At 40.5% G+C, this 26,991-nt stretch overlaps 1 protein-coding gene across 1 annotated transcript in view; it reads left to right on the top strand.

Annotated features, from left to right (window-relative positions):
- Nucleotides 1-6,383: 6,383 nt before the first annotated feature.
- The window catches only part of LOC122549068 (putative Polycomb group protein ASXL3), a 227,608-nt gene continuing 207,000 nt past the window's right edge, over nucleotides 6,384-26,991 (top strand). The window contains exons 1-3 of the mRNA XM_043688272.2: nucleotides 6,384-6,488; nucleotides 7,988-8,099; nucleotides 26,524-26,651. Coding sequence (XP_043544207.2) covers nucleotides 6,411-6,488; nucleotides 7,988-8,099; nucleotides 26,524-26,651 — 318 coding nt within the window. The 5' untranslated portion in view covers nucleotides 6,384-6,410. The remainder of the gene's footprint in view (nucleotides 6,489-7,987; nucleotides 8,100-26,523; nucleotides 26,652-26,991) is intronic.

Genomic DNA, 26,991 nt, shown 5'->3' with positions numbered 1-26,991 from the left:
TAATCTTCATGTTGATGGGATTAATCATATTGGAAAGGGTAGCTGTAATGATAAATTTGGAGAGTGCAGTTAGGGCTAGTTTCTTCGAGCAATGTTGAAGCCAATCAGGAGCAGGCTATCTTGGACCTGGTAATGGATAATGAGCCAAGCTTAATAAATGATCTCCGAATAAAGGATCCCCTAAGAAGTAGTGATCATAACACTATAAAATGTAAAATTGTGATGATGCTGCTCTTTTATCAAGGTTGTGTTGTCATTGGGTTTTTTTTCAAAAGTGTTTTACAAGACATAGGTTCTGAATTGTCTGGCTTGATCCAGCTTTTAAGTTTAAGAAAAGCACTTGGACAATGATAGGGGAATGGACAAATCTCCCAGCACCTCCTTTCTCTGGTTTGGCTTGGGTTGGGTTTTAGCAATCTAGCTGTTCAGAGAAAGCAGTCAGTCAGTTTTGAGGCTGTTGGTCAAAGAAACAGTTACATGGAAGAAGGTGTCCATGCTGAATCTCTCTGCCATCCCTCTCTCTGACATCCCTTCCGTAAGAACCTGTGATTTTTTTTTATTTTTTGCCAAGGGGTGTTTAGGGGGATTGTTGCAAGTACTTGGAACAGCATCATTAAACTGGGATAACGTGTTCGGTTTTCGGATCGGTTGTTATTCTAATTCTGTCCTCTTGCCTGTGTTTCATCCAGTAATCTTGCAAATAAATTCTGTTTTGTTTAAAACTAAGTGATTGGGCCAGCTGCATCACTCCTGGAATATCCACTCAACACCTGCGTAAAACAACTAGAAAAGTTAGGGTCTGGGCTACTTTCTTGAAATGTTTTGAGGGGGTCTGGCCTGGTCCATAACAATATTTAATTGGAGAGAGAAAATTGGGTCAGAAGCAACCATGTTTAACTTAAGTAAAGGGAATTACAATGAAATGAGGATAGATTATCTAAAGTGAACTGGATGATTAGGTTAGCAGAAATGATAGTAAGGAAGCAGTGATAGACACTTAAGTTGGTCATTCATGACTTTCAGCAAAAATACATCCCAGGAAGGAGAAGAGATTCTAAGAGTGGGGTAAACAAATCATGGTTAATCAAAGAAGATAAGGAGATTTTTTAATGTTAAAAGAAAAAGTGAAAAGAAAGCCAATGTCAGTGATAACTGCAAAGACTAAAATAAATCCAAATCCAGCAAAGGAGGACTAAAAAAGTAATAACACCCACTTCTACCCAATAATGTGTAAAATTGCCTAGGTATGTCTTGTGCACAAAAACAAAATGTAATAACTTGCTCACTGATGCCCAGTTTGGGTTCCACCAGCGTTACTCAACTCTCGATCTAATTATTGGTTCAAATGGTAAATGGAGTATAATTTGGGAAAATGTGAAGTAGTTAGTTTTGGAAGGGAGAACAAAAGAACAGAACATAATTTAAATGGAGATAATCTGTAGAAAGCTGCAGCATGAAGGGACTTGAGGTTTGTACATGAAACACAGAAAGCTAGCACACAGGTGCAGCGCGTAGTCAGGAAGGCTAATGGAATGCCGACCCTTATTTCAGGAGGTTTGGCACGTAAGAGTAAAGAAGTTTTAATGTAAGTGTACAAGGTGCTGGTGAGACCACATTTGGATACTGCAAGCAGTTTTGTTCCCTTATTAAAAGAAGTATATTGGTCCATTGGAGGCAGTTTAGGGAAGGTTCACTACTATGATCTCTAGTACAGAGGGATTGTCTGATGATCAAATGCTAAACAGGTTCAGACTCTACTCACTGGAGTTTAGAAGAATGAAAGGTGACCTCATTGAAGTCTAAAGGCTTCTTAAGGGGCTTGACAAGATAAATGCTGAGAGGATATTACACCTGACAGAAGGGTCCAAGACCAGAGGGCATAGATTGAGGTTTGGAGGAATCAAGATTAAGAGAAGCAGGAATTTCAACTCTCATAGGGTTGTGAGTGTTTGGAACTTGTTGTCACAGAGACTGCGAGGGCAGAATCCTTGTGAATATTTAAGCCTGAGACAGGCTCTTGATCAGTAGGGGAATCTAAGGTTAGGTGGAATGTTGGGTCAGTCATGATTGTATTGAATAGTGGAGCAAGCTCAAAGTGCCAAATGGCATGCTAATGTTCCTAATTCTTACGGTCTTATTGAAGAATTGGCATTTTTTTTTGCTTTTTGTTTATTTGCCCAGTGCAATAAATTCTATTCGCTTGTAAAGCAGAGACTCTAAACTCCAAGCACTTAGCTGTCTGATGATGGTAGCTCAGCATTTCTCATTGGAGAATACTCAGCTTGAGGTAAGTATTGTCTCAGCAGCAGGACACAATGATATGTTCCATCATTAGGAACAGCCATGTGCACCCATTCCGTGTGGAAATTGGGTTAAGCTTATCACTCATAACGTGAAAGTAAGGACTGCAGATACTGGAGATTAGAGTTGAGAGTGTGATGCTGGAAAAACACAGCAGGTCAGACAGCGTTCGAGGAGCAGGAGAATCAACATTTTGGCAAAAGCTTTTCATCAGGAATGAAGCGTGAGCTGAGGGGCTCGTGAGATAAATGAGAGGGGATGGGGCTGGGGGAAGGTAGCTGAGAGCACGATAGATCGATGGAGGTGGGGGTAATGGTGGTAGATCAGAGAGGAAGGTGGAGCAGATAGGTGGGAAGGAAGATGGACAGGTAGGATGGGTCATGAGGACAGTTCTGACTTGGAAGGTTGGAACTGGGATAAGGTGGTGGGTAGCAAATGAGGAAACTGGTGAAATCCACATTGATGCCATAAAGTTAAAGGATCCCAAGGTGGAAGCTGAGAACATAGAACAATACAGCACAGAACAGGCCCTTCGGCCCACGATGTTGTGCCGAACATTTGTCCTAGCTTAAGCACCCATCCATGTACCTATCCAATTGCCACTTAAAGGTCGCCAATGATTCTGACTCTGCCACTCCCACAGGCAGCGCATTCCATGCCCCCACCACTCTCTGGGTAAAGAACCTACCCCTGACATCTCCCCTATACCTTCCACCCTTCACCTTAAATTTATGTCCCCTTGTAACACTCTGTTGTACCTGGGGAAAAAGTTTCTGACTGTCTACTCTATCTATTCCTCTGATCATCTTATAAACCTCTATCAAGTCACCCCTCATCCTTCGCCGTTGAAATGAGAAAAGGCCTAGCACTCTCAACCTATCCTCGTACGACCTATTCTCCATTCCAGGCAACATCTTGGTAAATCTTTTCTGCACCCTCTCCAAAGCTTCCACATTTTTCCTAAAGTGAGGCGACCAGAACTGCACAAGTACTCCAAATGTGGCCTAACCAAAGTCCTGTACAGCTGCAACATCACTTCACGACTCTTGAATTCAATCCCTCTGCTAATGAACGCTAATACACCATAGGCCTTCTGACAAGCTCTATCCACCTGAGTGGCAACTTTCAAAGATCTATGAACATAGACCCCAAGATCCCTCTGCTCCTCCACCTTACTAAGAACCCTACCGTTAACCCTGTATTCCGCATTCTTATTTGTCGTTCCAAAATGGACAACCTCACACTTGACAGGGTTGAACTCCATCTGCCACTCCTCAGCCCAGCTCTGCATCATATCTAAGTCCCTTTGCAGCTGACAACAGCCCTCCTCACTATCCACAACTCCATCAATCTTCGTAACATCTGCAAATTTATTGACCCACCCTTCAACTTCAAGTCATTAATAAAAATTACAAACAGCAGAGGACCCAGAACTGATCCCTGCGGAACTCCACTTGTAACTGGGCTCCAGGCTGAATATTTACCATCTACCACCACTCTCTGACTTCGACCGGTTAGCCAGTTTTCTATCTAACTGGCCAAATTTCCCTCTATCCCATGCCTCCTGACTTTCCGCATAAGCCTACCATGGGAAACCTTATCAAATGCCTTACTAAAATCCATGTATACTACATCCAGTGATCTACCCTCATCCACATGCTTGGTCACCTCCTCAAAGAATTCAAGAACTGGAGGCGTTCTTCCTCCAGTTGTCAGGTGGTTAGGGAGTGGCAATGGAGGAGGCCTATGATCTACATGTCCTCAGCAGTGTGGGAGGGAGTTGAAGTGTTCGGCCACGGGGCTGTGGAGTTGGGTGTCCTGGAGATGTTCTCTGAAATGCTCTGCAAGAAGCCGTCCTGTCTCACCAATGTAGAGGAGACCACATCAGGAGCAATAGATACAGTAAATGACATGTATGGAAGTGCAGGTAAAACTCTGATGAATGTGGAAGGCTCCTTTGGGGCCTTGGATGGAGGTGAGGGGAAGGTGTGGGCGTAGGTTTTGCAATTCCTGCAGTGGCAGGGGAAGGTGCCGGGAGGGGAGGGTGGTTTGGTAGGGGACGTGGACTTGACAAGGGAGTCGTGGAGGGAATGGTCTATCTTCTATGTTGTGTTTGTGTTCTGCAACAAAATTGGGCAGTCTTGTTCAGGATGCAAGCCTCGGCAAGGTTTTTGGAGAACTCACATGGACTAAATGTCAGGGAACTCTCACCTTCACCCCTTGAGGCTACAGGAATGCAGTTTATGTGTTTAGTACTGACTTTATTGAAGGAAATATTGGAAAGATAACATGTTTTGACATCAGTCCAGCTTTGGACACCATTCCAGAGTTTTTGTCAGGGTTTAGTCCCTTGTCTTTGCACACTCCTAAGATATCCACAAGGACTTGAGCTATTTCCTCATAGCTGTGAGTTTGATTTGTGGGTGTCAGAGCTTGCCCACATGCTAATGAACATGCACATTGCATATCTGGCGCCATATCCTTTGAGATCCTCTAAAGTTTTAGTCTGGTGCTGTAACGGAGCCAGTTTCTAGATGTTACTAGAGGCTGAATAGGCTGGCACTGTTTTCACTGGAGTGTTGGAGGCTGAGCGGTGACCTTATAGAGGTTTATAAAATCTTGAGGGGCATGGATAGGATAAATAAACAAGGTATTTTCCCTTGGGCAAGGGAGTCCAGAACTAGAGGGCATAGATTTAGGATGAGAGGGGAAAGATTTAAAAGCAGCAACCTTTTCACGCAGTGGGTGGTGTATGTATGGAATGAACTGCCAGAGGAAGTGGTGGAGGCTGGTACAATTACAACATTTAAAAGGCATCTGGATGGGTATATGAATTGGAAGGATTTGGAGAGATATGGGCCAAGTGCTGACAAATGGGACTAAATTAATTTAAGATATCTGCATGGTCGAGCTGGACCGAAGGGTCTGTTTCCATGCATTACATCTCTATGATTCTATAACTCTGTGATGCATAGGCTGTATCCTGTCAGGGTAAGACTTACACACTTGGCTCTCTTTTTCATATTTCTTTTAGCTAGCAGTATAGGCTGAAAATGAGAAGCAAGCGAGCACACATAAGTGAAAGCCATGCCAACTCTTTATACCCAGAAACTAGACGCATCTGTCAATCTATTGGGAACATAAAGCTGCCAATATCTGAAATACCTGTTTCCTGGTGATGTTATCAACTGTAACAATATTACATTTAACAAATACGTTGGATTTTATTTTTTCCTTATTATCTCCACATTCTTATTATTAATAACCCAACTTAACGTTGTGAATAAATTGATGATACACTTTGTGAAAAGTATTCAGCTTAGGCAAGGAGATCAGAAAACATCAAAATTTTACCACATTAACCTTTTTCCCTGAGTTCAACAATATTATACATATATGCATAATTTTAACTGCTTATGTTTTATTTCATAGTTAGGTTGAAGAAATAATAGTGTGGAATCGTTTGTGATTTTGCTATGTAAAAGACAAGTTATTGTGTTTTAAATGTTATCAGCTGTACAGTGTTTCTTTTCTCATGATAAAATGGGATGAATACAAAACCAAAAAATGTTCACCTTATGTAAAAGAGTTATGTAGGCAACATCAGGTTATACCACTTCTGTAAAGAGAAAATGATAACAAAGATTTGCAATTGCAGTGTCTCTCAGCTTCCCCCGCCTCCACTTCCAGGTCATTCTAATGCATTTTCTTTTATTTCATTGAATACTGATACTCTTGAACTTTCCCCTTTGATCATTCTGGCATTTTCAAACACAAGGATGGTTTCTTAGATTTCTGCTGTGTGTGTTACAATACATATTTTGATTTGTCTTTAGTCTTCAATGACTGCATATGTTTTAGATTGACAACTTGGTTGTGATTTAATTTGGATTTTGTTTGTTTTGATGCCTTATGGCCGATTTTACAAATGATCAATGTTAAAATTTGCACTTCATGTCTGCTATTGTAATGTTAATGCTGGTCAAGGTTGGAGGCATTTGCACAAAGTCCAAGTGGAAAGTGAATATTGTGTGAGAAGGGCTCGCACGTTTATTTATGCATTTGTCTCTCAAATCAGTGGAACGTCTCCTCTGGCTTGCCTTAACGCCATGCTACATACCAATGCTCGTGTGGAAGATGGAGCTTTCTGTCGAATTCCAGGAAAGATGGGTCTTTATGCTCTTAAAGTAAGTAAATATGTAAGATTTGTTGCATTTCTATTGTTTTAATATCACTAATACATAGGAAACTGTTGGTTTGTATGTCATTCAACTAAAAATGATAAAACACAGAGGTATTCAAGTTTCATTGGAGACAAAAGACATATTACTTTTAGTTTTGTTGTAACTAAAAAGAATAACTACGTTTTATTACATCACATTGTCACGGAGACTTTATTCCTTCCAATCTGTTTTGAATAGATTATTAACTTAAGTAATCTTAAAATCCATAATGTTATTGTTATGTCTTCAAAATCAAATATAAATTCAATTCATTTTTTAATTAGCAATCTATTGGCCTTCAATTTTTTTCAGTATATATGAAGATATAGCATATGATATATGCTATCAGTTTTATAGATTAAATCTTGACTGAGATCAAACTCAATTGAGGATGTTCTCATATGGACAAGCAATTGTGTATCACTTAGTTGCTCATATTGGTGAAGCAGCAGAAATGGTGAATTTTCAAGCAAAACCAGTCATTTTCTGGAGGAAAACCTACATGTGCATCATGTCATTTCAACTCTGACATATCAAAATACTTCATAAACAGTATATTTATTTGAAGTACAAGACTCCAGTATACCAGGAGAACTCTCTGTACATCTAGATTTATAATGTCAGTTGAATGGACAGTCACAGTTTCTGATGTATATCGTTTTTAATAATGCAGCAATCAATAACAACTTGCATTGCCTCTTTAACATTGCAAGTGTCCCAAGGCATGCTGCTTAGAGAAATGTACTAAACTAAAATGTCAAGATAATCTATGTGCTCAAGTCTTATATTCCAGCTGGAACCATAATTTATTGATTCAGAGGCAAGAGTGCTACCAAATGAAGTAAACTGGCATTGCACTGCAGTTGGCTCGAAATGCAGAATAAAGTCTCCAACAAAAAATAAGCCTGCAGTCAATTATTGATTCCCTAAGATTTCTGAAGCTGAATGTGGTAGTGCAATATCAACCCTCTCTGTGCCCATCTGAATTCCCCAGTTGGTATAGTGCAAGTCATAATTATTATTGTGAAAAATGATACAAATATTTCACTTTTGAAAATTAATTTCTGGGAAGATAATTACTGTATTTTAGCTTTTATCTAGAACATAGAATGTATTGATATCTGCAAAATTATTGAAACTGTTCAGCCTTATTAATACAGAAAGATTTATATTTCTCTTTGTAGTCTAGTTATTGATGTTACTAACTGGAATTGAAGATGTAAGTTATTGTTGTGAGTTGATACTAATAAACTTATCACAGTTCGGTGTACTCATAAAGATATATGTCAAAAATAACCCACATATTTTGTATGCGCAGCAAGCCTTAACAAGATATACATCAAGGTTTAAGGTTGTCAAGCTGCCTACTGCTCAAACCAAACATGATTGTTATGTTATTTTATATTAAAATGCTTTGTAAAAAGAATATGTGACCACTGCTTAACTGATTTTCTTATCTACAGAAAAATGAATTGGTAATGTCAGCAGAGGGGGTCATTGATTTGGAGGGCGAATCAGATTTAGACAGCTGTGAAATGGCTGAGACAAACAACAGTAATGGAGAGGAAAATGGAGGTATGTGGAGTTTTCAGTAATTTTGGATATGGTGCTGTGATAGTTTGCAAATTGAGAAGGTAGGCTTTTGACATTTGTCAGATGCAATTTAGAGACAATGAATAAGACACAGTAGGTCTGTCTAGTATATTCACCCTACTGTTAAATGCTCTTATGGACTGCATCTAGCAACACGTTCTGTGCCATTTAGTCAGTATACCATTGCAGGCAGTAATCTGTTGAATATATTTCAGAATGTTAAAGTAAATGTTTCACCTGCTGCCATTATTCATTAACAATTTAAATTTTGGAATATAGCTTTTACATAATTTATATGATACAATCATTTCACAAGATAAACACTTGATATAGTGAGTTTTATTGTATTTGTCTGGATCTATTTTTCAATATTTGAGTCAGATTTCAGGATTAATAAAGAAAGCCCTGGGGTATATTGATTGATTGATTGAACTATAAAGACTGTGATAGTTTTTCTTTCAATAGCAACATTCATTTACGGTATGAAGTACTGTTAATCTAAAAGGTATCCCAAGGCACTTCACAAATAGATGTAAGAAAAACAGATGCCAAATTGTAGAAAGGGTTGAAGTGACTGATAGCTTGGTCAAAGAGAAGAGTTTTAAAAGTGGAGATTTAGGTGGGGCAAAGATTCATAAAATGAAAACACAACTCCAACCTACCTCCAATCTACCCACTTCAAGTTTGTTGAAGATGAGTCAAATAACATGTAATTAACACTTAGGTAAAGGGTTAGTCCATCAATAAAATATTTTACAGAAGATGCATCATTTTATTTTAAGTAATGCATTATTTTTAGTTTCTGTAAGCAAGGTTTACAAGCAATCAGGAAAATCTAGCAGATCAAAGTAGGAAGGGCAGTATCTATGAAAGAAGTACCTCTACCAGCCCACCAATCATATCTTCTAAAAAATCCACAATGTTTAATTTCCCAACCATTCCGCTTCATCAATATAGAAAACAGCAGCAGGAAGTAGGTCATTCAGCCCTTCAAGCCTGCTCTGCCATTCAATATGTTCATGACTGATCATGTAACTCAGTATCCTATTCCTGCTTTTTCTCCATATCCTTTTAACCCGTTAGTCCTAAGAAATGTATCTTACTCCTTCCTGAAAGCCTTCAATGTTTTCATTTCAACTGCATTCTATGGCAAGGCTCACCACTCTGGTGAAGCAATTTTTCCTCATCTCAGTCCTAAATGGCCTACCCTGTACCCTTAAACTGTGGCCCCTGGTTCTGGAGTCCCTTCTCATTGAAAACAACCTCGCTGACTGATGTTGACTGGCCTCAACCTCCAACACCCACCATTTGCTCTTCAGCTGTTCTCCGACCTTATGATCAGATTGTGACTCAAACTTTTTGCCTGTCTATAGACAAGAAACCTGTTGAGCTAATTGAGGAATACTGTAATATTTATGGGTTTATGGAAGGAACCAAAGTGAAAATGTTATATAATCGGTAAAGAGTTCAGGTACACGTTGTCCAAGTTATCAGTCAGGATGGCTTCTGCACTGGAGACACTTAGACAGGGATGCCCTGTTATTAAACTGTATGAATCATCAAACCTGGCAGCAAGAAGATTTTCATAGACACCATGTCCTCCTTTGTAGCACTTTTCAGGTTAAATATTCAGTAGACATTCAACAAGCAACCATAAAAGAGTAAGAATTTAAGTGCATAGGGGAGATAGGGGATGTGGTTAGGGTTCTTGTTGGGTGAGTGGAATAGGGTGCCAGATAGTAGAATGTCAGGTAAGTGAATGAGTGCTTAGGATAGGTTGGGTATTAGATTGGGGGATGTTCAGGTTAGGTGAGGTGTATCAGGTTGAGTTGTTACGAGTGTTTGTTTTGGTGGGGGATAGGTATGTGTTGGGTCAGTGACTGGTTTAGCACAGGTTGGAGGATGGGGAAGCATCAGATCAGGTCGGCATCAGAGCTGGTATAGTTGTGGGTGTCATTTGAGAGTTAATTCAGTTTATTAGTTAGCCAGAATTGCTGAAAAAATACACGTTTTGTCAAAGCTTTTTGTTTTGCACAGATTAGCAAAATTTGCATGCAAAATACCAAAGTAAAAAGAAATCAACATTCATAAATTTCAGTACAATGATTTTATGAAAGTTCTGTTCCAAGCCACTATTCGAGGTAGATTAGTTTTAATTCTCTCACATTCCTTGGGTAACTCTTATGCTTAAGTGAGTCGGAACCCTCCACATTCTCCGAATTTAATGGACATTTTCCAGAAGGTTCCAAATTCCAAGGAATTGCTGATTGGGATCTTCAATTCCCTCAGCAATTCTCATCAAGTCAAATGCGTTTGGATCCCAAATATTCCCAATGCATATTGTTGCTGCAGTGTGCTGTTATGAGTCCTAGTGGTCGCAGTAGTCTGGCTGTCAGTTCGGAAATGTTCCTGATGTATGGTAGTGTGGCTAGTCCTTTGGGTTGCGGCATGTCCTCGTTCCGTTGTCTTTCCCTTAGGCATCTGTTGATAGCCACACTACCATACATCAAGAGCATTTCCGAACTGACAGCCAGACTACTGCGACCACTAGGACTCATAACAGCACACAAACCAACAGCCACTCTCAGACAACAACTCACCAGAACGAAGGACCCGATACCCAGCATGAGCAAAACCAATGTAGTGTACAAAATCCCATGCAAGGACTGCACAAAACACTACATAGGACAAACAGGAAGACAGCTAACGATCCGCATCCATGAACACCAACTAGCCACGAAACGACACAACCAGCTATCCTTAGTAGCCACACACGCAGATGACAAGCAACATGAATTCGACTGGGACAACACTACTATTATAGGACAAGCCAAACAGAGAACAGCAGGGAATTCCTAGAGGCATGGCACTCATCCACAGATTCAATCAATAAGCACATCAACCTGGACCCAATATACCGACCATTGCAACGGACAGCTGGAACTGACAACCGGAAGCAGCAGATTCAAACCACTACAAATGGCGGAGGAAAGATCACAGAAGCGCTTCACAGGAGGCTCCCAAGCATTGAGGATGTCACCTAGACAGGGGACGAAACGTCTGCAACACAAATTCCCAGCTCGGTGAACAGAACCACAACATAGGAAGGATGTTATTAAACTGGAAAGAGTGCAGAAGAAATTTATAAGGATGTTGACCAGACTCAATGTTCTGAGTTATAGAGAGAGGTTCGATAAGCTAGGACCTTTTTCTTGAGAGAGTAGGAAACTGAGGGGAGATCTTAAAGAGGTGCATAAGATCATGAGAGGTATGGGTAGGGTGAATGCATTCAGTCTTTTTCCCAGGGTTGGGGAATCGAGGACTAGAGGGCATCAGTTTAAGGTTAGAGGGGAAAGAATAAAAGGGAACCTGAGGGGAAACCTTTTTATACAAAGGGTGGTACGCATATGGAATGAGCTGCCAGCGAAAGTAGTTGAGGTGGGTACATTAATAACATTTAAAAGGCTTTTGCACAAATACATGGATAGGAAAGGATTGGAGGGATATGGGCCAAGTGCAGGGAAATGGGGTTAGCATGGATGGACATATTTGGTCAGCATGGAGCAGTTTGGGCCGAAAAGCCTGTCTCCATGCTGTAGGACTCTATGACTGTCTATGATTCTGTATGAGCACTGTTCAGGCTGAAGAGCTGAGTGTATAAACTACCTTGGCCTCCTCCAGTGATCCCCAGCATTACACATACCAGACTTCATTCAATTCAATTCACTCCATATGATGTCAAGAAACAGTTGGAGGCTCTGGATACTGCAAAGGCTATGGGCCGTGACAACAGTCTGGCAATAGTACTGAAGGCTTGTGCTCCAGAAATTGGCACTCCTCGAGCCAAGCACTTTCAGTGCAATTGCAACACTGGTGTCTACCCAACAATGTTGAAAATTGCCCAGATATGTCCTGTACTTAAAAAGCAGGACAAATCCAGCAATCCAGCATTTACCTCCATCAGTCTACTCTCGATTATCAGTAAAGTGATGGAAAGTGTCTTCAGCAGTTCTATCAAGTTTCGCATGCTCAGTAATAACCTGCTCAGTGATGCCCAATTTGGGTTCCACCATGGCCACTCAGCTCCTGCTCTCAATACAGTCTTGGTTCAAACATGGACAAAACAGCTAAATTCCATGGGTGAGGTGAGAGTGAAAGTCATTGACATCAAGGCTGCATTTGAGTAAGTATGGCATCAAGGAACCCATAAAACTAGAATCAATGGGTATCAAGAGGTAAACTCTCTGTTGCTTGGAATCATACCTTGCACATAGGAAGATGGTTGGGGTTGTTAGGGGCCAGTCACCTCTGCTCTAGGGCATCTTGCAGGAGTTCCTCAGGGTAGTGTCCTAGATTCAACCATCTTCAACTGCTTCATCAATGCCTTCCTTCCACCATAAGGTCAAAAGTGGGGATGCTTGCCTATGATTGCATCATGTTTGGCACTATTTGTGACTCCTCAGATACTGAAGCAGTCCATAATGACCAGAACCTCACCTGGTTCTGCTACTTAAACACTGTGGCTATAAGAGCAAGTCAGAGGATAGGAATATTGTGGCGAGTCACTTCCTGACTCCCCAAAGTCTGTCCATCATTTACAAGGCACAAGTCAGGAGTGTGATGGAATACTCCCCATTTGTCTGGATGGGTGAAGATCCAACAACATTCACAAAACTTGACACCATCCAGGACATAGCAGTCAGCTTGATTGGCACTACATCCTCAAGCATCCAGTCCCTCCACCACCAACTCAGTAATAGCAGTGTGTGCTATCTACAAGATGCACAGCAAAAATTCAGCAAAGATCCTCAGACAGCACCTTCCAAACTCATGGCCATTTCCATCTAGAAGGGCAAGGGCAGCAGATATATGGGAACACCATCACCTGCAAGTTCCCCTCCAAGCCACTCACCATCCTGACTTGGAAATATAACACTGTTCCTAGGTCAGAATCCTTGAATTCCCACGCTAATGGCATTGTGGGTCAACTCACTGTAGGTGGACTGCCGCAGTTCAATAAGGCAGCTCACCACCATCTTTTTAAGGGCAACTAGGGATAGGCAATAAATGCTGGCCAGCCAGCAATGCTAACATCGCACAAAGATGATTAAAAAGGACAATGTACTTATTGCTTCAATACATTATATAGTATGTGAATTAGCATATGAAGAAAAGGGCATGGCGACATAATTTGACATGGAGGTATTAACAACCATAAGGGAATGTTTTAAGGATGTAACCTGACATATGGTGGCTGAAGGGATTGTGTTGAAGGGCACAGACATTCAAAGTGTTTACTCATGCAGATCACGGTTCACAATAACTCTGAGGTGTCATAAACCATAAGCGCTTTAACAAGCTGGTCTGGCTCCATGAAAATTGTCAGTTTGCAATTAAACAGTCTGGGAAGAGCATCCTGCAGTCAGCATCATGGTGAAGCAGTCTGGGAAGTGTGTCCTGGAATCAGCATAACAGAGAAGCAGCCTGGGAGGAGTGTGGTGCAATGAACATCACAGTGATGTTCACAATAATACCTTGTATTTGCATCTTACTGTTAAAAAAAATCCACCAAAAGTGATGGCTTGGCTGGTGGTGAGAAGGGCTCTGCCTGTGAGATCCTTTATGCATGCCCGGACTCTCAGCCGCACCACACGCTGCCCTCGAATCGGCTGCGGGTGGGAGGAGACTGTCACACACCTCCTTCTGGAATGTGCCTACGCAGAAGAAATCTGGAGAGGAATGCAGTGGTGTTTGTCAGGGTTCGTCCCAAGCAGAGCCGTGACGCGGGACTCCGTGCTCTACGGCCTGTTCCCCGGGACGCACACCGAGACAAACATCAACTGTGCCTGGAGGATCATCAACTCGGTGAAGGACGCTCTCTGGGCGGTCCAAAACCTTTTGATCTTCCAGCTGAAGGAGTTGACCCCGACTGAGTGTTGCAGACTGGCACATTCCAAGGTCCAGGACTATGTGTTGATGAACATGCTGAAGCTTGGGGCAGCTGCCGCCAAGGCGCGGTGGGGAAAGACCACCGTGTAACATCTGCCTGCCTAAAGAAGAACAGGGGGCCCGCGCAGTCATTTGGGCTCTGCTGACGCCTCAGCTAAAAATGTAATCGTACAGACCTGTAATTAGGAATGATTACTCTGTTTTCGGTATGCAAACAAATGGAATGTTTACATATGTATGGCATGTCCAACTGTACAGACCATTAAAGTATTTTATGAATAAAGTATATTTTTGAAATTAAAAAAAGTGACATCACACAAAACCTGTAAATTTATTGGCTCAAGTATTAACATTTTGGAAAGTTACCTAACAAGTCAGAGAAACAGCAGGAATTCTGAAGGGGCTGTGCAGAGCAGGCAAACATAAATCAAGATCAAGGCTTGAGGCCCACACCTCTTACTTTGGGAGCTGAAGAGGCAGCAGGGCCTGTGAGGGATCTACTCGTGCTGAGTAAGAGAGTGGAAAAAAAAAAGCATGACATCAAGGAAAACATCAACTTCACAATTTGGTAAGAAACTATTTTTAGGGATTGTCTACAAATCACTATAAATTAGAAAAGCGCATTTTTTAAACAAGTAATTATACTTTATTTTAACCAAGGAAGTTAAACCGATCGAATAAGGTAATAATGATAATGTAAGGGAAGTAAATTTGTGACTTAAATATGGTCTTCAAAGACTTAAGGCAAGAACTTTACATTGCTGTGCAAGTTTTTGGAATGAAACAAGGTCCTTAGCATAATTAATATTCTTGATCCAAAGAGAAGTCATGGTAGCAGCGTTCAAATCCATCATATGCCCGTCCTGCACTATGTGGGGAGTCGTGGACATTTCTACTGTCCCTGGTGGCCATCTGTGCAGACAGTGTGTCCAGCTACAACTACTGGCCAATGACATTTCTGAGCTGTAGCTGGACACACTTTCTGCACTGTGAAGGATCTGAGATGCTGAAATTGTCGGGAACAACACATTTGTTGAGTTGGTCACAACTCAGGCAAAGACTAAACAAGCAGAAAAAGGATCGGCAATTATCAGGTAGAGTAGAGGAAGGCAGGTAGTGCAAGACACGCCTGTGGCCATCACCCTCCCTAATGTATATACCATTTTGGATTCATGGTGGGGAGTGCCTTCTTGTGGGATAGCAGTGGAAGTACCATGGCACCATGCGTGGCTCTGGTACATACAAGGGGAGGTAGAAGAAGTGCAGAGGTATAGTGCCATGGGGTTTTAATAATAAAGAAAACAGACAAGTGTTTCTGCAGCCACAAAAGACGCTCTGGGATATATGTTACCTCCTGGTGCCAGTGTCAAGGATGTCTTACAGTGGTTACAGGGCATTTTGAAGGAGGAGGGTGAAAGTCCAGTGATACTGGTATACAAATAGCATTGGGGAAAAAAGAGATTGTATAAACAGAATATAGGAAGTTAGGATGTACATTTTAGAAAAAGGATCTCACAGCTGGTAATTGCAGGAGGGATTTGGATTCCTGGGACATTGGGACCAGGATTGGTTGCATCTGGGCAGGATAGGGATATTTGCTAGTGCTGTCAGGAAGGATTTACTGTCTCAAGTGGCAGGGGAATGGGATGCTGACCAGAGAAGGCAGAAAAGAGAGAACCAAGGATAAAATCAAAAGACAAAAAGGTAAGAAGTGAAAGTGGAAAGCAGAAAAAATCAAAGGTTGAGAAACAAATATAGTGCAAATAGATTTAAGATATCGAAAAGGTTAAAAAAAAGAGTTCAGAGACAGTATATTCCTGTTAGTGTGAAAGGAAAGGCTAGTAGGTATAGGGAATGCTGGATGACTAAAGAAATTGAGGGTTTGGTTAAGAAAAAGAAGAAAGCATGGTCAGGTATAGACAAGTTAGATCAAATGAATCCTTAGAAGAGTGTAAAACAATTGAAGTGTACTTAAGAGGGAAATCAGGAGGGCAAAAAGGGAACATGAAATAGCTTTGACAAATAGAGTTAAGGAGAATCCAAATGGCTTTTACAAATACATTAAGGACAAAAGGGTAACCAGGGAGAAAATAGGGCCCCCTCAAAGATCAGCAAGGCAACCTTTGTTTGGAGCCCCAGGAGATGGGGGAGGTACTAAATGAGTATTTTCCATCAGTGTTTACTATGGAAAAAGACATGGATGATAGGGAAATGTAGGGAAATTGATGGTGCTATCTTGAAAAATGTCCATATTACAGAGGATGAAGTGCTGGATGTCTTGAAACACATAAAAGTGAATAAATCCCCAGGACCTGATCAGGTGTACCCTAGAACTCTGTGGGAAGCCAGGAAGGTGACTCCTGGGCCCCTTGCGGAGATATTTGTATCATCAATAGTCACAGGTGAGGTGCCAGAAGACTGGAGGTTGGCTAACATGGTGCCACTGTTTAAGAAAGGTGGTAAGGACGAATCAGGGAACTATAGACCAGTGAGCCTGACATCAGTGCTGTCAAGTTGTTGAAGGGAATCCTGAGGGACAGAATGTATACATATTTGGAAAGACAAGAACTGATCAGGGATAGTCAACATGGCTTTGTGTGTGGGAAACCATGTCTCACATTGATTGAGTTTTTTTGAAGAAGTAACAAAGAGAATTGATGAGGGTAGAGCAGTGGACATAATCTACATGGACTTCAGTAAGGCATTCGACAAGGTTTCCCGTGGGAGACTAGTTAACACGGTTAGATCTCATGGCATACAGGGAGAACTAGCTATTTGGACACAGAACCAGCTCGAAGGTAGAAGACAGAGGGTGGTGGTGGAGGATTGTTTTTCAAACTGGAGGCCTGTGACCAGTGGAGTACCACAAGAATCGGGTGCTGGGTCCACGACTTTTCGTCATTTAGATAAATGATTTGGCTGTGAGCATAAAAGGTATAGTTAGTAAGTTTGCAGATGACACCAAAATTGGAGGTGTAGTGGACAGTGAAGAAGGTTACCTCAGATTACAATGGGATCTTGATCAGATGGGCCAATGGGCTGAGGAGAGGCAGATGGATTTTAATTTAGATAAATGTGACGTGCTGCATTTTGGGAAAGCAAATCTTAGCAGGACTTATACACTTAATGGTAAGGTCCTAGGGAGTGTTGCTGAACAAAGAGACCTTGGAGTGCAGGTTCATAGCTCCTTGAAAGTAGAGTTGCAGGTAGATAGGATAGTGAAGAAGGCATTTGGTATGCTTTCTTTTATTGGTCAGAGTACTGAGTACAGGAGTTGGGAGGTCATGATGCGGCTGTACAGGATATTGGTTAGGCCACGTTTGGAATATTGTGTGCAATTCTGGTCTCCTTCCTATCGAAAGAATGTTGCGAAACTTGAAAGGGTTCAGAAAAGATTTACAAGAATGTTGCCAGGGTTGCAGGGTTTGAGCTAGAGGGAGAGGTTCAATAGGTTGGCATGGTTTTCCCTGGAGAGTCAAAGGCTGACTGGTGATTTTATAGAGGTTTGTCAAATCATCAGGGACATGGATAGGATAAATAGACAAAATCTTTTCCCTGGGGTGGGGGAATCCAGAACTGGAGGGCATAGATTTAGGGTGAGAGGAGAAAGATTTAAAAGGTACCTAAGGGGTGGTACATTTATGGAATGAGCTGCCAGAGGAAGTGGTGGAGGTTATTACAATTGCAACATTTTAAAGGTATCTGGATAGGCATATGCATAGGAAGACTTTGGAGGGATATGGGCCAGGTGCTGGCAGGTGTGACTAGATTGTGTTGGGATATCTGGTCGGCATGGATGAGTTCGACTGAAGGATCTGTTTCCGTGCTGTACATCTCCGTGACTCTATGATACTATATGTCTTAATTCACAGAGAATTCACAATAAGGTAGATGAATTTACAGCACAAATAGATTTAACCATAATGATATTGTTACAATTTCAGAGACATGGCTGCGGGGTTACCAAGGATGTGAATTAAACATTCAAGGGTAATCCCATTATTGAACAGCGACAGACAAAAATTGGAAAGGAAGTTGGGTAGCATTGTTAGTAAAGGATTAATCAATGCTATAGTGAGGAAGGATACTGGCTCAGAAAGTTATGATGCAGAATCTTTATTGATGGAGAAAAGAAATATATAAGAATCGTTGGTCCTTTAGAGATATGTTGAAATGGCTGAGGCATTGAAAAGGTATTTTGTGTCCGTCTTCACAGAGCAGGACACTAATAATATGCCAGAAGTTGACAAAGAGATGAAGGGAGGTGAGGACATGGAAACAATCATTATTACAGAAGAGGTGGTGTTGGGCAAGCTAATGGACCTAAGGATAGACAAGTCTCTTGGCCCTGATGGAATGCATCCCAAGGTACTAAAAGAGATGATGGGAGAAATAGCAAATGCTATTTTTATGGTAATTTTCCAAAAGTCGCTGGACTCTGGGGCAGTTCCAGCAGATTAAAAAATAGCAAATGTGACACCACTCTTTGAAAAGGGAGGTAGACAAAAGATGGGGAATTATTGACCGGTTAGCTTAACTTCTGTAGGGGGGAAGACGCTTGAGTCTATTATCAAGGAAGAAATAGCAAGGCATCTAGATTGAAATTGTCCTGTTGGGCAGACGCAGCATGGATTCATGAAAGGCAAGTCAATCCCAATGAATCTATTGGAATTCTATGAAGACATTACAAGCAGGGTGGACAATGAGGACCCAGTGGATGTGGTGTACCTAGATTTCCAAAAGGCCTTCAACAAGTTGCCGCACAAGAGGCTACTGCATAAGATAAAGATGCATGGTGCTGCAGGTAAAGTATTAACATGGATAAAGGATTGATTGACGAAAAGGAAGCAAAAAGTGGGGATAAATTTATGCTACTCTGGTTAACAATCAGTAACTAGTGGTGTGCCTCAGGGATCAGTATTGGGACTGCAATTATTCACAATTTATAGAGATGATTTGGAGTTGAGGATCACATGTAGTGTGTCAAAGTTTGCAGCTGACACTAAGATTAGTGGCAAAGCAAAGTGTGCAGAGGACTGTGAAACTTTGCAGAAGAACATAGATACTTTAAGTGAGTGGGCAAAGGTCTGGCAGATGGAATACAATGTTAATAAATGCAAAGTCATCCATTTTGCTAGGAGTAAGAGTAAAAAGGATTATTACTTGAATGGTTAAAATTTGCAGCATGCTGCTATGCAGAAGGACCTGGATGTCCTTGTGCATGAATCACAGAAGGTTGGTCCGCAGGAATATGCAGATTCAACAGGTAATTAGGTAGGCAAATGGAATTTTGTCCTTCATTGCTCAAGGGATTAAGTTTAAAAGCAGAGAGGTTATGTTGCAGCTGTACAGGGCGCTGGTGAGGCCACACCTGGAGTACTGTGTGCAATTTTGTTCTCCTTACCTGAGATAGGAGGTACTGGCACTCGAGGGAGTACTCAGGAGGTTCACTAGGCTGATTCTAGAGTTGAAGGGGTTCGCTTATGAGGAGAGACTGTTGAGACTGGGATTATGTTCATTGGAATTTAGAAGAATGAGGGGGGATCTTATAGAAACATAAAATTATGAAAGGAATAGAGAAAATAGGCAGGTGAAACTAGGACAAGAGGACATTGCCTCAAAATTAGGGGGGGGCAGATTTAGGACTGAATTGAGGTGGAATTTCTTCACCCACACGGTTGTAAATCTATGGAATTCCTTTCCCAGTGAAGGCTGTTCTAGGCTGGGCACTGTGTAATGAGAAAGAATTAACCAACAGTGTGGAGTCCCTTGGGCAACAACAACCTCAATATGATAGATGTTTTTCATTAATTTGGAGAGTGAAGTAGTTGCGTCTGAAACTAAGGCCTTGAATCTAAATAAAAGGAACTATGAAGGTATGAGGCATAAATTGGCTGGGATGGTCTGAGGAACATTCAAAAAGGGTTGCCGGTGCTTAGGCAATAGTTCACATTTAAAAGAACATGTGTGTGAGTTACAACAATTATTTATTCCTGTCTGGCACAAAGGTAAAAGCAGAAAGATGGTTCAACCATGACATTCAAAAGAAATTAGAGATAGTATTAGATCCAAAGAGGAGACATATAGAATTACCAGAAAAAATAGCAAGCATGAGGCCGAGGATCATTTCTGAATTCCGCGGACAAGATGTTTAATCAAGAGGAGAAAAATAGAATATGGCAATATGATTGAAGAGAACATAGAAACTTACTGTAAAAGACCACAAAAGCTGGCCTTTAAACAATGAAGTTTAACAGTAAAGTTTAACAGACCAGAATAATTTGCAGACTAACACAGAAAGGCAGAAACAAAAAGGCTGCAGAGTGGAATAACAGCATCTTTCAATAGTTTTGTTTGCAAGTTCACACGCCATCTTTGTTACAAGCTTGAATAAATCTTATAAATGGAATATTTACAATAAAAAGAACTTCAAGTGCTATAGTCCTCACTGTGGAAAAAGGACTAATTACAGTGTAAGAGGCACTGTCAGCAGGAGAACATCTAGCTCAGGTGAAACTGCTCAGGATAAACATTGGATCATGTAATCTATTAAATTACGGACATTAACATTTTTCCAATTCTAACCACCACACCATCCCGCAACCATCACCCACATGCTCTGTTTATTTGCTTGGATATGTGCTTGTGTATGTGTATGTTGCAGGATTAGGGACGTGTTTTGCCTTTTGTTAATATTTCCAGTAAAACAAAGTCCTTAATTTTGGTTAACACAAGAGATCTGACTGGCTTGCTTCTGCATAGTTTAACAAATGGTCAACTACATATTTAATTGGAAAAAATTCAGATGCTATTATACCAATCTCAAGAGTGAAAAGAGATGTATTTATTCACTCCCCCAGAATTTGTTGTAACAATAAAATCCCTTCTTTCCAAGAATGAGTCAACTGAACTTTCACTGAACTGCTTCCCACACAATTATATACCTTTTTAAATAATAGACCAAAGATGTATGCAGTACCCCAGGCGTGATCTTAATGACACCCTATGGAGCTGCAGTAAAATTTCCTTATTCCTGAATTCCATTCCATTTGCAATAAACCTCAACATATCATTTGCCTTCCAAATCTGCAAGTTAATTTTTGGTGATCCATGGGATATACATAGTGCCAACTTTTTCAATCTCCATTTAAATAATGTACTATTTTTCTTCATCACAAAGTGGATAAATTCACATTTTCTTATATTACACTCAAACTACAAAAATTTGCTGACCCACTTAACTTGCCTTATCACTTTGCAGACTATCTCCTCTTGACAACTTATTTTCTTCACTGTCTTATGTTGCAGACTCTTTGTCCAAGTTATTTAATTACAGATTTTAAATAAGGCCTATCGATCCCTCTGACACTCCACTTGTTACAGCATGCCTACCTAAAAAAGACTCATTTGTCCTAACCAATCCCTTATCCTCAATAATATATTACCTGCTACCCCATGTTCTTATCTTGCACAGTTAACATGTAAATAGCACTTTACCAAATTGTTTTCGAAAATCTAAGCACACCATATCTACAGATTTTCTTTTGCCTGTTACTTTCTTAAAAAGTGACCTCCATTTCAGAAAACTCTGCTGACCCTACCTGATCCAACAACCTTTTTCTAAATATCCAGCAGTAACCTGTGATAATGAATTATAGCAATTTTCATATGACAGATGTTAAGTTAACTGACCTATAGCTGTGCGCTCTTTGCAATCGAACAATCAATCACTGTCGTAACTCTCTGCCTTTAGCCAGTGCCAGACAAGAGATGGCACAGTTCTAGGCAGAAACAGAGAACCAGGAGGTAGATGTGTGGCCACCTTAACATTAATAGAGGAAGAAGCTCTGGAGATCAACAAGTTGGCAACTGTAAATTCACTATTGCTAATGGAGAGATGTGATTTCCCAAAAATCTGGCAACAGCATTAAATACTGCTACTGGTATTTAATTGTTTCTCAGTTTGAATCTATGTCATCAATACATTAAATATCATGATCTGTGGGAACTTGGAACCCTCTTTCACCCACTTTCAGGTCTAACCCATGTCTCTCATTGTCCACAGGTGCCTTGATGGTGCCACTAAAAGTGATGTGAGAGGGGTCCGAAGTGCCCTCAGAGGAGTACCAGCATATTAAGCATGCAATCACATAAATCTTGTGCAACCTCCACCAGTGCAGACACATGTAACCCAGTGGGTTTGGTTTCCTAGCTAGGTGGGCTGGCATATGGTGAGTCTGCGTCACATGTAGGCAGAAGCAGCTTGTTAAGACAGGAACAATCGTGGAGAATCTGTAATGGAGAATGCTGATCACTTCAAGCTCACTTTGATTGGAAGTAGATATTGTACGTTGGCAAGGGAGAATGTTATTCCCCAAAAGTTTACTTGTGGAGAAGCAACATGAAATATATATCCATCTAACACCATTTCCAGAGCATGGTACACCTTTGCATTGAAAATGGAGGAGCCCAACATTTGCACGAGTGTCATAATTTCTAAGGCACTTCTGCTGATGACCACCCTCATTGAAAGAGGGATCGACCTCAGAGAGAGTTGGGCATGGCAGGCCACCTAGTGCATGCTGGTTCACACCAAAAACATTCTTACTGTCAGCTTGTGCATCATGATCAGAGCACAGCCTTGGTGCAGTCAAGTTCTCCTGGTCATGGTTAACAGGGAGTACATGTGGGCCCTGAGATGAAGATGGAGTAAAGGCTAGTGGCAATGGGAGCACTCGTAATGGTGCCCCCACCTCGTGGTTCTATCCCTTTCTCCACACACTATGTCCTTCATTAATGACCAAGTCTTCTCCTGCACACATGCAAATGGTTCAGTCTATAGTAGAGCACTTCCCAAACAAAGGAATGAAGTGCATAAAAGTATACAAGGCAAAAATAAATAATTTGACTGCTTATTATATTGAGTTTCCATTTGAAAAGTGGCACATAAGATGTTATTACACTAAATTAGGTTCAGTAGGAATAGAATTTACGATTTTGAATGGATTTAGGATTGGTTAATGTGAGTAGAACCAAATTTGACATTTTTCAGTTGGGTAGATAGATGAGTGTAAGTGTTTGGTCCTCAGTTACTTAGGATTTTGATTTGGATGAGAGGAAGTTCAGTTCTGCAGCAACTAAGTCTATACACCATTGTATATCAGTTTTATTCAGCTCTTAAATAATAATAGATGTTGCAGGAGAGAGCTTTTTCATTTTAATGTCCTCACCATAGAAACAGGTTACTTCAAGCTTTGGGCAGTTTCATGTATGTTTGCAGACAATGGGAAGATCACTTGACTCATTTAACTCTATCTCGTATCTAGGTAAATTATCTATTTTCCGTTCTACCTTTAAAAATTAGCTTTCAATTTCTTTTAGATGTGCAGGCATAATTACATGGGCATGACAAGATCATTCTATTGAAATGAGATGAGGAGAAATTTCTTTATTCAAGAGTTTGTGAATCTTTGAAATTATGAGTGCTATAGATACGCAGTCTTTACACATATGTTCAAGTCAGAAGTTAATGAGTGATTGTGTAAAACAGGAATTAAGAGGTATGGAGCTATTGTGGAAGATTGGAGTTGAAGTATAAGATCAATTATGATAGTCTTGAATGGTGGGCTCGCAAGGCCAAATAACCTTCTATAAATTATGTTGACTGTTGTAGTGCACTTGGTCATCAGGTACAAAGTGATATTGAAAGATGGTTGTCTTTATTCTTGCTTTATCTTGGGATCTATTCTTCAGTAGGGGAAAAATGGAAAAGAGAAATATTTGACACATAATTTATTTACCTCACCCTTTAACAAAATAGTATCCTACAAATTCTGACACTGCTGGAGTCAGAATTGCTCTATAATGTTTGTACAATATTTAAAACCTTTCTATGTGTGGCTTTAATCATAGTGGAGTTAATTCAATATAGATATTGTTAAAAATTGCATAAAGTGGATATTTTGAATGATTCAATCAACATTACTAATTGTACTACAGTGCATTTCTGTATCACTATGCTGACTGAATAATTTAGAAAAGTTCATGCTGTTCTAGCAGCTTTTAATCCAGTGATGAATCACCGCTTTATATCTCTAAATCTCGAAATTATTCAAATTATTTTTAAAGTTTTTTTTGAGTAGCTTTCTAATCTGCAGAGATTGACCTCTGCACAGTTAGTTAATAATAGTCACTGACTGAATAACCACAGATGCTCATTAGCCTCACCAGATATATTCTAACTATAAAATAGACTGAGACAGAGTGGACTGGAAAAGGAAAGTATTGATGCAAGTTTTTCTACATTTGCAGTTAATGAACTTCATCAAGATTTACCAACCTGGAGTAAATGTTCTACTGTACAATGTTCCTATGCTGCCAAAATTATTGTGTATTGCAGACTAACATTTGTTGCCACATAGTAACATTGCTTATTTTGTTGATGCATGTCCTATGAAGGGGGTGGGATACCTGGGTCCCCCCAAAAAAACTGAGCCTTTAATTCAAGATTACTGGATAATCATACCATAGACACATTAAAGTGTTCTTCCAAGTACAATCTGGCGATGGCAAGCTTGTACCTAGACAATTAGCAACTCTTAAAAAATAGTCCAAGGTGTTATTTGTGTCTGAGAAGTAATGTCAGGAAGCAATAAGACAAGCAATCTTTTCTATGTAAAATATTATTATTATTTCATACATTGTCCTTTGACTTTGAGACCAGAGTTTGTGTGTTTGAGACTGGAGTTGGGACAGGGATAGAGGGGCGGCAAGGAGGAGAGCCGTGGGGAACACACAAGAGAGACAGAGGAAGAGCAGGCTTCTTGGCACCTCAGCCCTCTTAACACCCCTTTAACCCCCTGTCATCCCAGCCTCCCCTTTGTCCTGAGGGCTCTTTGCACAGCTCACCCCAACTCCAGCTTCTTCCCTTCTCACTCGGGGAATACCCACTGTCCGGCATCCCTTCACTCCACGACTAATTCCCAGGTTAAAATGGCATGTGCTTCCCTGCACATGTGCAGTTCTGCATTTGTTCATGACGTCACACACAAATTCTATGTGGTGACATGTTGTGTCAGGTACTGGGTACATGCCTGTTCCCAGGTGAGCACAGAATGCGTATTTGCCCACAGTTGCTGGAGTCAGCAAACACTAATTTTCTCAAAAGTGAAAGTATTGGTCAGGGACCCTATATTGAGAGATAGGACAATAAGCCATAGCAGGAGAAGCAGACCATTGAGCCCATCAAGCCTATTTGACCATTGAATGAGACCATGGCTGATTTTATAATCCTGAACTCCACTTTCTTCTCCTTCTAAGTCTTGATTCCCTTACTGATTAAGAATCTATCTCAGCTTTGAATATATATAACTATCCCGGGTGCTAAAGCCTTCGGTAGTAAATAATTCCACAGACTCACTACACTGTTAGAGAAGAATTCTTTTTCGTTTCTGTTTTAAATGAGTGCCCCCCTTAATCGGAGATAATATCCTCTGATCTTAGGCTCTCCCACAAGGGGAATCAACTTCTCTGCACCTCCCCTGTCAAGTTCCCTTGATAGGATATTCCCTCAGGGTATTCCTGATGAAGGGCTTTTGCCCGAAACATCGATTCTACTGCTCCTCAGATGATGCCTGAACTGCTGTGCTTTTCCAGCACCACTCTACTTCAGAATCTGGTTTCCAGCATCTGCAGTCATTGTTTTTACCGAGGAGATCTGATTGGTGCCTTGTGTAGTTTCAGAAAGGTCTATCTATTTTGATACACCATTCCTTTTGAAATAAAGGCTAGCATTCCATTTGGCTTCCCTCTTACCCAATGAAATTGTATGCTAGATTTGTTTGTGATTTACACAGAAGGACTCCCAAACTTCTATTTGCTGTAAATTTCTGCGATCTTTTCTCCATTTAAATAATATTCAGCACTTCTATTCTTCCTGCCAAAGTGTAGAACCAAGTTTTAGCCTATTTACTTAACTTATTTGTATCCTTGATGTTTTAAAGCTATTTTAATTTTTCATGGATAGGCTCTTGTAAGTACTAATTGCAATAGGGTTAGGTCTACTTAACAAAAAATGAAGTATTGTTCGTACAGCATGGGTTAACCTTAATGGGAACACACAGCAGGCCCACAATAGAAATATTAGCATGGTTTATTGAGATGGTAAACAACTGGAAGATTATGATCATTCTTATGAACTCTGCAGTGGTGTTCTGCCAAACAGTTACCCAGTCCATGTTTGACCTCACCAATATAAAGGAGACTGCATTCTTGTCAGTGGATACTGTAAACTACATTGAAAGAATACTAATAAATCACTGCTTCACCTGAAAGTTGGAGGATAAGAGGGCATTAAGCTGGAATAAGGGGATACTTATTTAAGGCCTTCAATGGTGAGAAGTCCCAGTGTGTATTCCATATACTTAGTGATCTTACAATCTTTAATATTTTTTTCCAGTGTGTCCAGACCCCAAACTTATGCCCGATGACAATTCTTCTCCAACTAGCACAAGTGTTTCAACTACAGTCACGCAAAACAAAGTCTTGTCTTCTACTCAACAACATACTAAAAAAGCACTGAAACAGGTAAGCTTAATGCAGTTGCAATCTTCACTCCATGTATAATATTGTAGTCTTTTTCTTTTAATTACTTTTCCTTTTTTTTTTGCCATGTATCAGTCAATTACATTTGTAACTGTGACCTTTTCAGATGTTGGACCACTTCGGTTATGTTTCTCCTCCTAGACCGCAGTTGATACTTTATTTTTGTTAGATCGTTTTTTTTTTCCAAGCATACTGAGTGAATTTCAAATCTCTTGTTTAGGTATGTTGATTAAGATTTTCTCCACGTAAAGTATGTGAGCTCAGGTATAATTAGCATGTGAAATAAGAATGGAGGAAAATGTTATCGTGTTGACCAATTCTG

The sequence above is a fragment of the Chiloscyllium plagiosum genome, unplaced genomic scaffold (genome assembly GCF_037043375.1).
Source record: "Chiloscyllium plagiosum isolate Xiang-an unplaced genomic scaffold, Cpla_swu_hap1 HiC_scaffold_4, whole genome shotgun sequence".
NCBI classification, from domain to species: Eukaryota; Metazoa; Chordata; class Chondrichthyes; order Orectolobiformes; family Hemiscylliidae; genus Chiloscyllium; species Chiloscyllium plagiosum.
This window is presented reverse-complemented; position numbering and strand designations above follow the sequence as displayed.